Below are 13627 nucleotides of genomic sequence, written 5' to 3' on the forward strand. Positions count from 1 at the left end.
GCGGGGGGGGGGGGTGTTTTAACCGAGAAGATTGTTTTGTATTAAGCAAAATATATCAGACATGCATGAATTACATAAGAGCGGTTTATGCATCAGCCAGTTTTTCACTTTTAATGTTGGTTCACGACTTGTTGATTTGATTGAGGTGAGGAAGCGATAGGGTTATTTGTGTGTGTGAGGGGAGGAGGGGGAGTTTTAACCGAGAATATGGTTTTCTTTTAAACAAAATAAGAATTTCTTGACTTTGACTAAGCAACTAAAAATAACCTTTTTAAAATCTCTTTTGATGGTTACACTGAAACTGATGGTGAAACTGAAACTTACACTACACTGATGGGACAATGAAACTGGGACTTACGGGTCAATTGCATAAGAGCAAGTTATGAATGCGTCCATTCTTCTGTTTCAGTGTTTAGACTAATTTTACTTTTATTCCTTTTTTTTTAGATACTATCGAAGTACGATCAAGCATTGATGGATAGTGATGTTAAGGGGCTTTGTTATCCACAATGGATGAATTGTATAATGGGGTAAAAGAAACTTATGATCCTGTTTAATCTGTCTTTCAGCACTACGACTGATTCACTGTTTTTCTTTTCAGTACTTTATGCAACTTAAAGCAGGAGAGGAAAGGGGGGGGGCAGTAACGCAAGGAGGAGACTCTTAAGGTATGTGCCTCTTTTATAGACCTCAAGTTTTTCAAAATTTTCCCAAAATTACTTGGATTTTTCATTGTCTATATTCGGTGTTCATATTATTTTTTCATCAAAGTGTTTTGTTCCTAGGTTGAGGTAAAACGCCTGGTGCTTTGCTATTATAATCTCTGATGATTTTCATTTTGTATATGAAGGTACAGTTAAAAAAATTTAATCAGAACATATTTACCTTACACTGTCTTTGGGGATAACGTTCAATATTCCAATACAAACAACAAAAGTACGAAGAACAAAAGGGAAAACTTTTTGTAAGACAGTGGAGATAATTTGAATGAATATTTCGGCCCTATGTCCAAGGGCCGTCCTCAGCAAGACAAAAATATATATAAGAAAAAAGACTCACAACAACATGCGACCAATAAAACCAAAAAAGTGGAAATTTTTTTCAAAACAATCCTAGCATCATTACTTCAGCGAAGTTCAACCAGGACTGATAAAAAGTAAGGTAAAACAAGACAATTCAATGAAATGAAAGAAAATAAATTAAAAACATGTTCTTATTGCTAATCCAGCCTTTTTGGCAGCTAACCTCAAAGGTCTTTTTGTGACTGGTTCTGTGTTAATGTCGATTGGTTTTTTTAAATATTTTTTAAGATCATTTTTTATTAAATTTGTGTATAGAGCATTTAGTGTACATTCCCCTATGTCGCGGTTTAATGAAAAATCATTATTAATCATAAGTTTGATTTAAATTGAGTCTAGGACTACCTGTTTTAGGACTAGGTCATTGCTGATAAGGGCGGATTCATCAGAAAGTATATTGTGGCTAGGATTTCCAAAACTATGGCTGCCTAATGCAGAATCAGATGAAACAGCGGAAATATTAGAATTTAAGGCTTTGACAATATCATCTTTATGTTGTTGTATGCGCTTTTCTAAATTCTTGTGTGTTCTACCTATATAGTATTTGCCACAATCGCATGGTATTTGATAGACCCCTCTTTGGCGAGTAACTGGGGTTTTATCTTTAACAGAATTTAGAAAATTTATGATTCTAAAATTATTTGTGAATACTACATGCAGATTATTTTTTGTGCAAACTTTTTTAAGATTTGTAGTGATTTTTTGTATATATGGGAGGTAAATTATATTTAAGGGCTTGTCAGACATCTCCCTTGGTAAACTACCATTAATTTTACGGGAATGTCTTTTAAGTCTACAATTAATTACACTATTAATAAATAACATAGGATACCCATTTCCAAAAAGTATGTCCTTGATAAAGTTTAATTCTGCTGTGATGTGGGAATCAGAACAAATATTTAGGGCGCGATCGACGAGGGATATTACGACTGCTCTTTTAACTTGAGGGGGGTGGTTTGATGTAAAATACAAATATCTATTATTTTGTGTTGGTTTTCTATAAATAGTAAAATTGAGTTTATCAAAGCTACGAATAACTAACACATCTAGGAATGGGATTTTATTTGCGATTTCAATTTCTAAGGTAAACTGTAAATTTCTATCGTATGTATTAAGGTGATCTAAAAAACCCTTAAGCTCATTTTCCTAGTTCCAGAGTGAAATTTCATCATCCATGTACCGTCCCCAAAAGATATGTTTCAAAAAATACGAATCTAATGCCCAATTTTCAATATGTTCCACATAAATATTCGCCAGTAACCCGGAGAGGGGAGCGCCCATCGCTATATTCATTCAAATTATCTCCACTGTCTTACAAAAAGTTTTCCCTTTTGTTCTTCGTACTTTTGTTGTTTGTGATGGAAAGGCAGTGTGGTCTTCGTCGCTATTTTCGTCTTAATATTCCAATAAGATAAGAGAAATAAAAAGGATGGACGGATTTTCTTCTGAGCTCAAATAATACACATAATAATATAAAAAAATATATATGCAATAATATAATAATGCAAAAATATACATACAATGATAATAATAAAACATGCACTAATAATAATAATATAAATAATAAGAAACGAGTTGATTATAAGGGTGCAAGGATGAATAATAAGTTTACCTTGCCAATGGCATACGCCTGGACTGAAAACGGAGCATGTGGCACATCTTTTCCACCATATTTGACTTTCACTTTATATTGTCCACAATCATCAGGAACATAAGTGGCTTTAAAGGTACCATCACCGTTATCAGCAATTTTGACTTTGCAAGGGTATCCATCGGGTCCCTAAGAAACAATAAAAATGATCGTGGCAATATATCCATAATAAAACTATTATAATAACTATTGTAATAACTATTCTGATATGAGGAACTGTTAAAATAAAGCGGCCTTTCTATCATACAAAAAGCATAACAGTCCCCTCAATATTGGAAACAAGGCTTTATTACCCCAATCAAAAAGAAAAATGGGAAGCCTGGCTTTGATGGCATTCATCCTATTACCCTCACCTCGATTTTTTCAAAATTGTATGAAAGTTTTCTCGCAGACTGGCTTAAGATGAAAGTCCTCCCCCTCATTGTTCTTAGACAGTTTGGTAATCTCAAATCCACGTCAACCTCTCGTTACCTGATTCATCTTGATGATACCATGGGCAAATTACTAGAAAAACCTAACACTTGGCATAATCTAATTTTTATTGATCTTCAAAAAGCTTTCGATTTGATTAACCACAATTTACTCATAGATAAACTTATAAATGAATTCCACATTGAAACTTTCCTTGTTAAGCTCGTTGCCTCTTTTCTTTCTAATAGACCTCAAGCAGTTAATTATCTAAATTGTTTCTCAGGTCATCTCCCCATATTTAATAGACTTCTTCGGGGGACTATTCTCGGCCTTCTCTTTTTTTCTCTTATGATTAACAGCCTTTCAGCCCTTTATGAAAATAGGTGGAAATTTTTCAATGACTGGACAGTTTTAAAGATATGTCATAAAAGCATCTTTAGCAGCCCAATGGGCATACTCCAAGATATTGCCTGTGAGGCCTCTTCCCTTGACATGACAGTTAACCCTTCTAAATCCGCAATAGTCTCAGTAAGTTTCCTTAAATCCCCTCCTCTTTTTCTTCATTCTATTCCTCCTGAAACCTCTGTCACATCTCTTAAACTCCTCGGTGTTATAATTTCTTCTAATTTGAAATGGGATGCCCATATAAATAATATCCTACGACAAGCAAACTCCTCGCTTTCCCTCCTTAAACTTTTAAATAAATTCAGTTGCCCCCAATCACATTTACTACAAGTATACATTTCTTTTTTGCGTCCCATATAAGAGTACGCTTGTCCTGTGTGGCACCCTGGCCTCTCTAATGAAGCAACACAAAAAATTGAAAATGTCCAAAAGAGAGCTCTAAGAATTATTTTTAAAGAGGGCATGATACCATATTTGCATTTGTTAAATATTTCAAACCTAGAGACCATCGAGAGACGAAGAAATAATTTTTGCCTCCGTTTTGGTAAGTTGGCACTTTTGAACCCCCGTACTACGTCCCTTTTCCCTGATTACCATGTACCTGATAGAAATCGTCCTCCACGAACTGTGTCCCAGCCTATCCCCACCTTATCTCCCATTCTTTGTTCTACCTTGCGGTATAAGAAATCTTTTATCCCTTTTTTTACTGACATAATAAATAGTGATTAATTTGTACATAAATTTTGTCCTTTCTCTTATATAATAAAAGAAACAGCTCGTTTTTCTTTATACTCTTTTTTTGTTCCCTATCCCCTTTCTATGTTGTTTTTTGAACATTTGTTAATGTGTACATTATTTATTTTTTCAGTTTTATCAGTTTTTACCTTTTTAACTAGTTGCCATTTTGCAGTTTTTAATATAAGTGACAAAGGAATCATATAGCATTCCAATATTTAATTATTTATTTATTTTTTTGCATTGGTTGCCAATTTTTTAGTTGTTGTGCTTTTGTTATGATTTTCTTGCTTGTTTGTTTTTTTATGGACTTCGAAATTCGAATTTGGCCCTTCAGGGCTTGTGATAGTAATTTCTCGAAATAAATATCTCTATCTATCTATCATAAAACACAGAAGAGCAAGGTATCGAGGAGGGGGACGACCCCCTCATATACGGTATAACTTCTGTTCATTCTGAGTTTTAATGTTGCTCCTTACTTTCAGTTGAATTTTTTTTTATTTAATTCTATCAAAGGAGTTCAGTTTATGTGTGTGCTTTACATTAGTTGGATGATAGTTGGATTGGTTAATATATATATAATTTTTTTTTTTGTTACTTTGATTAAGAAACAAAGTAGCCTATATTTATTAATTCAAACTGCTTTGCCCATAGGCCTGCCGGGGAGTCCTGAAGGTGTGTTCACCAATGAGTAAAGTTTAATAAACCATCACCAAGCGGAAATTTTTCAGGGGGTTATTTTTTTTTATTTTTTTTTTGCGTTTTTACCAGTCGGACAAAATTTTTGGAAGGCGGGGGGAGGGGTGTTTAAACCCCTGGATTGGGCCTTGAAGTAAATTAAAAAAAGATGAATAATGCTGTTCTATTATGCTGTATTTCGTATATGTTCACAAGCAACCATTTGCAATTCGCAAGTAACCATATAAATTCTGATCTATGTTTAATGTCACTGTTGCCAGATGCTCGCTAAGAAACTGCACATTGAGTATGAACATCCACAAATACAGATTAAAAACTACTTTGAGGAAAACACATTCTATTCGTGGATTCCCCTACGTTTTTATTAGTTATTTCTATAAGTTTTATAATTAGGGCATATCTCAAAGTAAGTTAAGTTATAATTAGCGACATATCTTTAATATGGCGACGTTGTCAATATAGTTCTAAAAAACATTCTTTGATCGCTAATGATTTTGTATTGAGAACTATTCAATTTAACATCTTACTGTACATGCCTATAATCTACGGGCGTTCTGTTTTAATACTTACAAGGACTTGCACTACACCATCTAAAAATCTTGATTGAGTTGGGAATAGCAAACATTAGTCAAATTCCAAATATTAATAGCAATATATTTTAATTTTTTTTTTAACTTTCAATAGTAAACGTTTTAAATTGGTGCTTGCATTTGTACCAGCTTAGTGGCAAAATAGTTGTAATTAGCGAAATATCTTTATTTGACAATATTGTCACTCCAAGACTATCTGCTTTAAAACCTAACAACAACAAGCAAAACAAGCTTAGCTTCATGGGTCAAATAACCATTAGCAGTGTTTGTAAAACAGTTTTTTCAGCTTCAATAAATTAACTGATTAATATTTGCAAGGACTTGCGCTACTGGATCTGCGAAGTCTGCTTCAATTGTGTTATAGTAGACTTTACTAAAATTCTATAATTTTAACTTTCAGTAAAAATTTCTTTAAAATCTATTAAACTTGCAATATTGAATTTCTTAACTTTGCGCTTCTATTTGTACGAATTCTATAGCAAAGTAGTTGTAATTTGTGAAGCACTTTTATGTGATAACACTGTCAGGCGTTTCTGAAAATTTGTTACCAAATTAAAATGCTTTTCACATTTTCACATTTTATTACATTTAATATCTGTTTCTTTAGTATTAATACTTACAAGGACTTGCACTTCAAGATCTGCAAAACCGGCTTCAGTTGTGTCAATAGTAAAGTCGACGGGTAGAGAAGCAGGAACGCCCTTACTTGACACGCCTGGACCACTCACTTTCACGTTCTGTGGTTCAACCTTCGGACGAACCCGCATTTCAAAAGGACTAAAAAAGAAAATAATAATGAACAAACGTAAAAAATCTTGTTTAACCTTTTCAAGAAAATTTGCATAGTATTATGCTTTAAACCAGACTTACCAGCATAAATTTCAATAGCGATGTGTGGGAGGGAATGATTTTAAAAACAATTAAATAAATTGAATAAAAATTAAATTACATAAAAGAACAATTTAACTGAAAATATGGAGCAACACTAACTTAAACGAACATAAATTATTCTGCATTTGGGGGCATAGCAATGCCACTTTTGTTTTAGCTTTAAAAAAATATTTCGTGTTCTGACCTACATTAGGAAACACTCCCGATCAGGAGTATCAACTAGGGGAGAGGAGAGTCGGAGGCAGTGAGGGTAACTTATCCCCCTCCCCCAATTCAATTCTTATACCTCCTCTAGGTTTTGAAAAATAACTTTTCTTCGGTATTTTCATTGAAAAAATTGAACAATCCGTATTTGTTATTGAGAAGTATGCATACATTTTCGGGCGGTGGGGACGAATTTTATGCGTGAGGTTTTTCCAAGGAGAAATTTTCCCTAATTCCTGTACTCCTATAAATTATCACGTACATAAATGGGGTTACTCCCTCCTCAACACCTCTCTCTTTACGCTAAAGTTTGATTTTTGTCACAAATCTTTAATAACGACTTCTGAAACACAAGGCTCGTTTAATTAGAACCATAAAAGACTTTTTTAAAAGTACTAAAAAACCTTAGCGTAAAAAGCACGGTGCAGAGGAGGGGGAAATCCCCTTCATATACATGATAATTTCTGTTCATTTTAAGTTTTAATGTTGCTTCTTACTTTCAGTTGAAAACCTTGTTTTTTTATTCAATTCTATGTAGGATTATTCCCTCATGTTTCAATTTGTAAATTGCGGTTAAACAAGTTACAGATCTTGGGGTCAAACTCCCGCCGTTCCCTCTTTCTAGACACATGTTTACAATTACACCAGATAGAGAAAGATTTATGCTTGGCAAATATGAAATGGGTTTATTGACCACTTTGCATCCAAGGGCTTGTATTAATATCCGAGAGGACTGATTCACTTAAAAGCTGGTAAAGTTAGAAGGAGGGGTAACCACCAAACCTCCCCCTTCAGTGTACCAACCCTCCAAGGTTGTTAAAGCTAATGCTTATCTAATGGCCAGCAATAATAATTTAATTTTTTTGTAAAGCTTTCTTTGCATTACACCTGCGATTTCTTTTTTTTTGCCTATTTTTAAAGTTTTCCTAAATTTCAACATGTTTTTCTCAGCAATTTTACATTTCATTAAGCCTGAGACGAAGGGAGGGGTGGGGGGAAAGTCCATTAATCCCTATTGCTTTTCGATAGGGCTTATTTTATCTTGAAAAATAAGCCCTATCGATAGGACTAAAATTATCAAAAAAATAAGCCCTATCGATAGGACTAAAATTATCAAAAAAATAAGCCCTATCGATAGGACTAAAATTATCTAGAAAAATTTTAAGGCTTTGAATGCTCAAAAGTCTATGCAGTAGATATTAGCAGGATTTAAGCAGAGGAGACGGGATATGATGCCCCTCTACCATCTAAAGCATTCAAATCCACCTCAAGAATCTGGGCTATGTGCTCCTATGATTAGACCAATAGCCAGTATGTAATATTATTCTCCGTAATAGCTTTATTTGACAGTAAATAAAGTTAAACCATCCATCAATCATAAAATTCTAATCAAATTAAACATTCTAAATAACATTAAAATTTGATTTTTCGCACTAGCTTTCAAATATATCTTTAAGGTTGAATAGACTACTGATATTATTGAATATTTGTTTTTCTTCCGAGACAGAAAGTAATGCTCTGCGGAGTCTATTACCACTGTATGATTCGGAAAAAGCGTTCCGTAATCTATAAATCCATTTCTAAACCCGTTTTATTAGTTATAAAAATAGAAATTGGCGACATCAACCATTCCCAATAGTATTTTTGTTAACGACGAATGACCGTAGTAGTGCGTCAATCTTTCTATGAAGTGTATGCAAAAACAGTTTCTCTAAGACCGGCTACGACCGATTCAGGACCTTACAAAAAGATCTTAGTCTAACTAAGCTAAGCGAAGAAACTAAGGAAGTCAACATGAGTTATTGTCAAATAAGGCATTAAATATGTGTTCCACTTCAAGCCTCTCTTATACTTTCCCTAAAAAGAAAATACAATTTTGCCACAAGAAAAGTCAGAGGGGTATATTATCCCAGTATCTCTGAGGAGTTGTAGATAAATATTTAATTATGAATAAAACATTGTCCTATATGAAGAATACTACAACTACTACTACTACTAACAATTAACCGCAGCACCAAGCTAGCTGAGGCCAACACAACTACGCACGCTCCTCCTTCATCCCAATCTATTCAAAGCCTTCCTCTCTACACCCTCCCAGGAAGTTCCCATTTCCTTTAAATCTTTATTTATGACATTCTCCCATCCCAACCGTAGACCACTTGCTTTCCGTTTAGCCCTAGACGGTTGGCCGAAAACGACAATCATATGTAAAGTTTAAACTCTGTTTTGGACCTGTCAACCGATGGTAAAAGAGAGTCAAACATAAAACATTTTCTTTCTATAAAGTATACAGAAACAGTTTCGTGAAAACAGACTACAGAATTAGGACCAAAGCCAGAATCTTACTTCATAGTCCACCTCATTTCAGGAGGGGAAATCCCTAAATATCATTAACCTGAAATATCTGATGGTGTAAATTTATTCTTTCTCGGGGTGCGTTCTCCTTTTCTTTATACTTTAGAAGTGATGAGGCACGTCGAACAGAAATAAACAAAATGTGGCAAAAAATGAGCTTTTCCAATCCCAACCTCCCTCCTTATCCCCCTCCCTCAGCGTCCTCCCTCCTTATCTCCCCACCCCCTCCTCGTCCTCCCTCCTTATCCCCCCTCCCTCCTCGTCCAATTAAAATGAAATGATATGATAAATGTAACTGTTCGTCCTGAATAAAGGTAGTTTCGAATCTTAAAAACTCGTGAAATAACTTCATAGTAGATCAAGACTGGGCAAGTGATTTATCTCTCGTTTTTTCGTTTTTGTTATATACTATTTCTGTTTTTCCCACCCCCTTTTCATTATTGAGTACCATATATGGTATAATTCACGATAATAAACTTAGGATCGAAGGAAGAATTGTATATTGTATTCACAGTCCAACTCATTTCAGATTAAAGAGGGAGGAGGTCTGACTGAATAGAAAATAGTGTTATACAATGCGCATGTTCAATAAATAAATATCTAATTTCCTATTTTGAAAGGAAAGGAGAACTTGTGATTTTATTTAAATTTTCAAGGTGGTAGGCTACAACAAAACTGCGATTAACGTGATTTATGTATTTACCACACAAAACCTGGATGAAGAAGTACTTAACCTTTGTGTAGTTGATATCATGAAAACTAATTATAGTTCTAATAAATTAGAACTTGTTTTTATATTTTATATCATTTAAAAATTTATTTTCAAATTCTTTTTCAATAAATCTTGGGTTAGAATTTCACTCTTAAGTCCTCGGTTAAGAGTAAAGCGACATTGCAACGTTGCCAGAAGAGAATTTGTGTTTGGTTTGTATTTTAAGCACAGCATACTTCTTTTTCCAGAAGCCAAGACGTCGATCAGGAGAGGGGAGTCTTATTCCAATCGTGATTTTGTCCTCCCCCACCCCTATATTTTGAAAAATACCTTTTTGGGAAAATTTTCAGAAATTGATGCCACTGAACTTAGCTAGCCCTTTTTCTTAAATACATATGCATTTGATCGGTCCTAATCTAATGCACTTTTTGGTTGATTTCAGATTCTGATTCTGAAAATCTGATTTCGATCAAATCTGGATCACACATTTCTCGGATTTCAATTGAATATCCAATTTTAAATCGAAGTTACAGATTGGAACTTCAATGGAATACCTAATTTCAAATCAAAATTTCAAATCGAAGTTCCAGATTGGAATTTTAAATTTTAATCCGCAGCCTCTGCGAAAGAAAGCCTGCGAGGCTGAGTTGGCCATCTGTTGAAAATGACAGGGACCTCAAAAGTGGCAATTCTGTCACTCATTGGAATACATGCTTTACCTTTTAGGAATATCTTTTCCATTATGCAAGACTCTGACTTTGCAATTGGATCCTTCAGCTGAGGGCATGTACGTGACGTCATATGTGCCGTCTCCATTATCCTTCACTTCAGGCTTTTGTGTCGGCTGCCCTCGGTCTGATTTAACTTCAACGGCTAGAGGGGCTTTACCAGACTTCGTAGCGTCAATACGGAATTTTTGTGGTACTCCACTGCGACAATTTTTAGGGTCGAGTCCAGGTCCATAGGCCCGAACAGCGTTCGGGTCTGCCAAACGCTCTGCGAAAACCTAAAATTAAATTAATAAGTTAGCGTTAAGTAATATGGCATTTGCTAAATAAATAATTATAATTAGAAGTATATAAAAAGTAATTTCTGTAATTATTATTATTATTATTATTTATTCATTTGTTATTAATAATTATTTGTACAAATAATTATTTATTAATTCATATTTTTATTTTATTATGTAATTTTAATTTAATTCTGTAAATTTTTGCTTCTTTTTCCGCCTTGGTACCATAATACAGGATATAAATTTGGAATAAATGATGTTTTTGGAAAAGTTGCTGTAGCGAGGAAAAGGCTGTCAGATATTAACATTGTCAATTGTCACCTTTCCATGATCTTGAATCTTAGCTTATTTCGTAAATTCTTCTCTCTCGCTTTTGTACTCCACTGTTTAATCTACTGTATTAGTGGGGTAGAAACCGATTATTATTATTATTATAGTCAATATTTGCTACCATGGTAATTGGTAATTTAAATGGCGTTGTTTAATGCCCTATCTTAAAAGGTAGTAATTTGTGGTCATTTAAAAGGGGCAATTTTTTGTTCAAACTGAAACACAAACTCTACATTCTTAAACTTAGCGTCTCGTATATAAATTTGTTTAATTCGTTTTGATGTATCTTAATTAGTTCTATACGTTCGAATAGAGAGATTACAATTTTTTGATCACTACTCTTTCTCAACGGGATTGGAATATTTGTTGTTCCTCCTAGATTCTTTTGCTATTCTAGTTGAGGGGATTATTAAAAGGAATCTTTTATTCTGGAATTCATACAGAAGGAATTCATATTGAACTTCAGAATGAAGGAATTTTAACTCTATGGTGGCGCAATGAGATTGATCGCCGCTTGGTAATACGGGCTATGGAGTTCAATTTCAGCTGCGGATTTGGAGTATATGGAGTTCCAATTCTTTTGATATTTCAACTGGTACCACGAACTGTTTGATAGGGATCGGAATATTCATTTTTTCCTGCTGAATTCTATTGGTATTCTGCTTGAGGGGATTATTAAAAGGAATTTTTTTTTTCTAGAATTCATACAGAAAGAAATCATATTGAACTTCAGAATGAAGGAATTTTAACCCTGTGTAGCGCAATGAGATTGATCGCCGCTTGGTAATATGGGTTATGGAGTTCAATATCAGCTGCCACAGGGATCGAAATTGCACAGAGATCATGCATTAGCGTTTCAAAATAATTAAACAAGAAGAAAAAGATAACAGAAGGAATTTATTCCTTGAATTCCTGGAATTCAGATAGAAGCGTCGCTAGGTCGTTAAAAGCGAAACAATTTTGGGAAATTTCGAGTATTATTAAGGACAAGCGTTTTGTACTAGGAAGGTTCTTTAAGCATCCAAGATACGGCAACGACATTTTTGAGATCAGAAGATTGATCTACCAACTCTTTTTTAAAGTGAGATTGGCATTAAAAAATTTTGACAAAAAAAAAAAAAAAAACAAAAAAAAAAAACAGAAAAAACTTAATTATCTCAGACATTTAATAAGAGAGTAAGAGTGCAAAATATCCAGGCATTTCTTGGACGGTTGCTTTAAGCGGTGCCAGACTTCACTCCCTCCCTGAAACCCCCCCCCCGCCCCCCAGAAAATTTAAGGACTCTTGGTTCGATACGATCATCCCTAAAAAAAAAAAAAAAAAAAAACACATCTGTGACCTTTTTGGCAAAAAATATAAATTCCATATTTTTGTAGATGAGAGCTATAATTCTCGGATCGTTTTGAAGTTAGGGAGAAGGCACCCTTTGTGACAAATGCCACAAAGGGTGCATTTTAATGCAAAGAAAACATCCTAATTCTCGTTGAGCCTTCAGATAAATACAAAATTAGTTCTAAGTAGGGGAGGTGGATATAGATTTATAAATAATCTTTCTTGATTTCTGGGGATATATCTGGTCTAGGCCGTTATTATGAAAGTAAGGAGTAATGTTAAACACCAAAAAGAGCAGTTTATTCCGTATAGGAGGGGAATTCTCCTTCTAATCCCCAACCTCCCCCTCGTGGTCGTAGAAACTGCGGAGGATGCTCATTCAATCAAAAACTGAGATTTCTAGTTCTCTTTTTAAAGTGGAAAGTAATTAGAGACCAACCAGCCCTTGTGCTAGAATCGTTTCGATATCTGGTCCTGGTCTTAGTACATCTGATCGACATTTTGAGGTACCTCTTTTGTACTTTCTCTGTGACTGGTCGATTTTGCGTATGAGGGAATTTTATATGGGTGAGGGGGGGATTATCCGGAGGGGATTTTCCGCAGGTCGAACGCCGGTTCCCGCTTCAAGTGTCAATTCAAGGGGTGGGATATTTGAATTCGTGAATGGTAGCATCAAGTAAAATTTTCGCTTTAACCGTAACGATCAAGGGCAAACATTGTGATATTTTTTGGGAGGTTTCTTCAAGTATCAGTTCATAGTTCGGTGGTTTTGATTCGGTGTTCACGTCAAGATCATGAAACGGGAGGTCATCTTTTTGATCGTAACGGTCATGGGGAATACATTGTGACATTTTCAGGATTTTGATCAATTGAAACTCCTCCTCCTTCTATTATTTCCCTCCTTCCCTCATCTCAATACTGAAAGTGGTTGCTCAGTTGCTGCTCGAAAAAAAAAATAATTAAAGATATAGTTTTTAGTTCAGTGATATTTTCCAAAAGACAGTGTCGTCAATTCAAGAATTAATTTTTTTTTTGGGGGGGGGGGTAAAACATATTTGTGAAAATCTAGGAAGGAGAGCAAATTTGCCATTTTTCAGCTTATTCAATGAAAATATAAAAAAAAACATTTTCAATAAAAAAGGTACCCCAAAAAACGGTATTCTTCCAAATCTAAGGGGGGGGGGGGTAAATCTAGCCGGAGGATAATAATCATAAGTAGA

The 13627-nt window shown here is 34.5% G+C and overlaps 1 protein-coding gene across 1 annotated transcript in view; it reads right to left on the reverse strand.

The window, feature by feature from the left end:
- The window catches only part of cher (filamin A protein cher), a 170548-nt gene extending 159809 nt beyond the window's left edge, over positions 1–10739 (reverse strand). The window contains exons 1-3 of the mRNA XM_089094873.1: positions 10452–10739; positions 6191–6347; positions 2692–2859 (exon numbers count right to left, since the gene is read on the reverse strand). Of these exons, the coding sequence (XP_088950999.1) occupies positions 2692–2859; positions 6191–6347; positions 10452–10519 (393 nt within the window). The 5' untranslated portion in view covers positions 10520–10739. The remainder of the gene's footprint in view (positions 1–2691; positions 2860–6190; positions 6348–10451) is intronic.
- Positions 10740–13627: the final 2888 nt, after the last annotated feature.

This window comes from Artemia sp. Qi Xiang Cuo, chromosome 9 (assembly GCF_049724085.1).
Source record: "Artemia sp. Qi Xiang Cuo chromosome 9, ASM4972408v1, whole genome shotgun sequence".
Lineage (NCBI taxonomy): Eukaryota > Metazoa > Arthropoda > Branchiopoda > Anostraca > Artemiidae > Artemia > Artemia sp. Qi Xiang Cuo.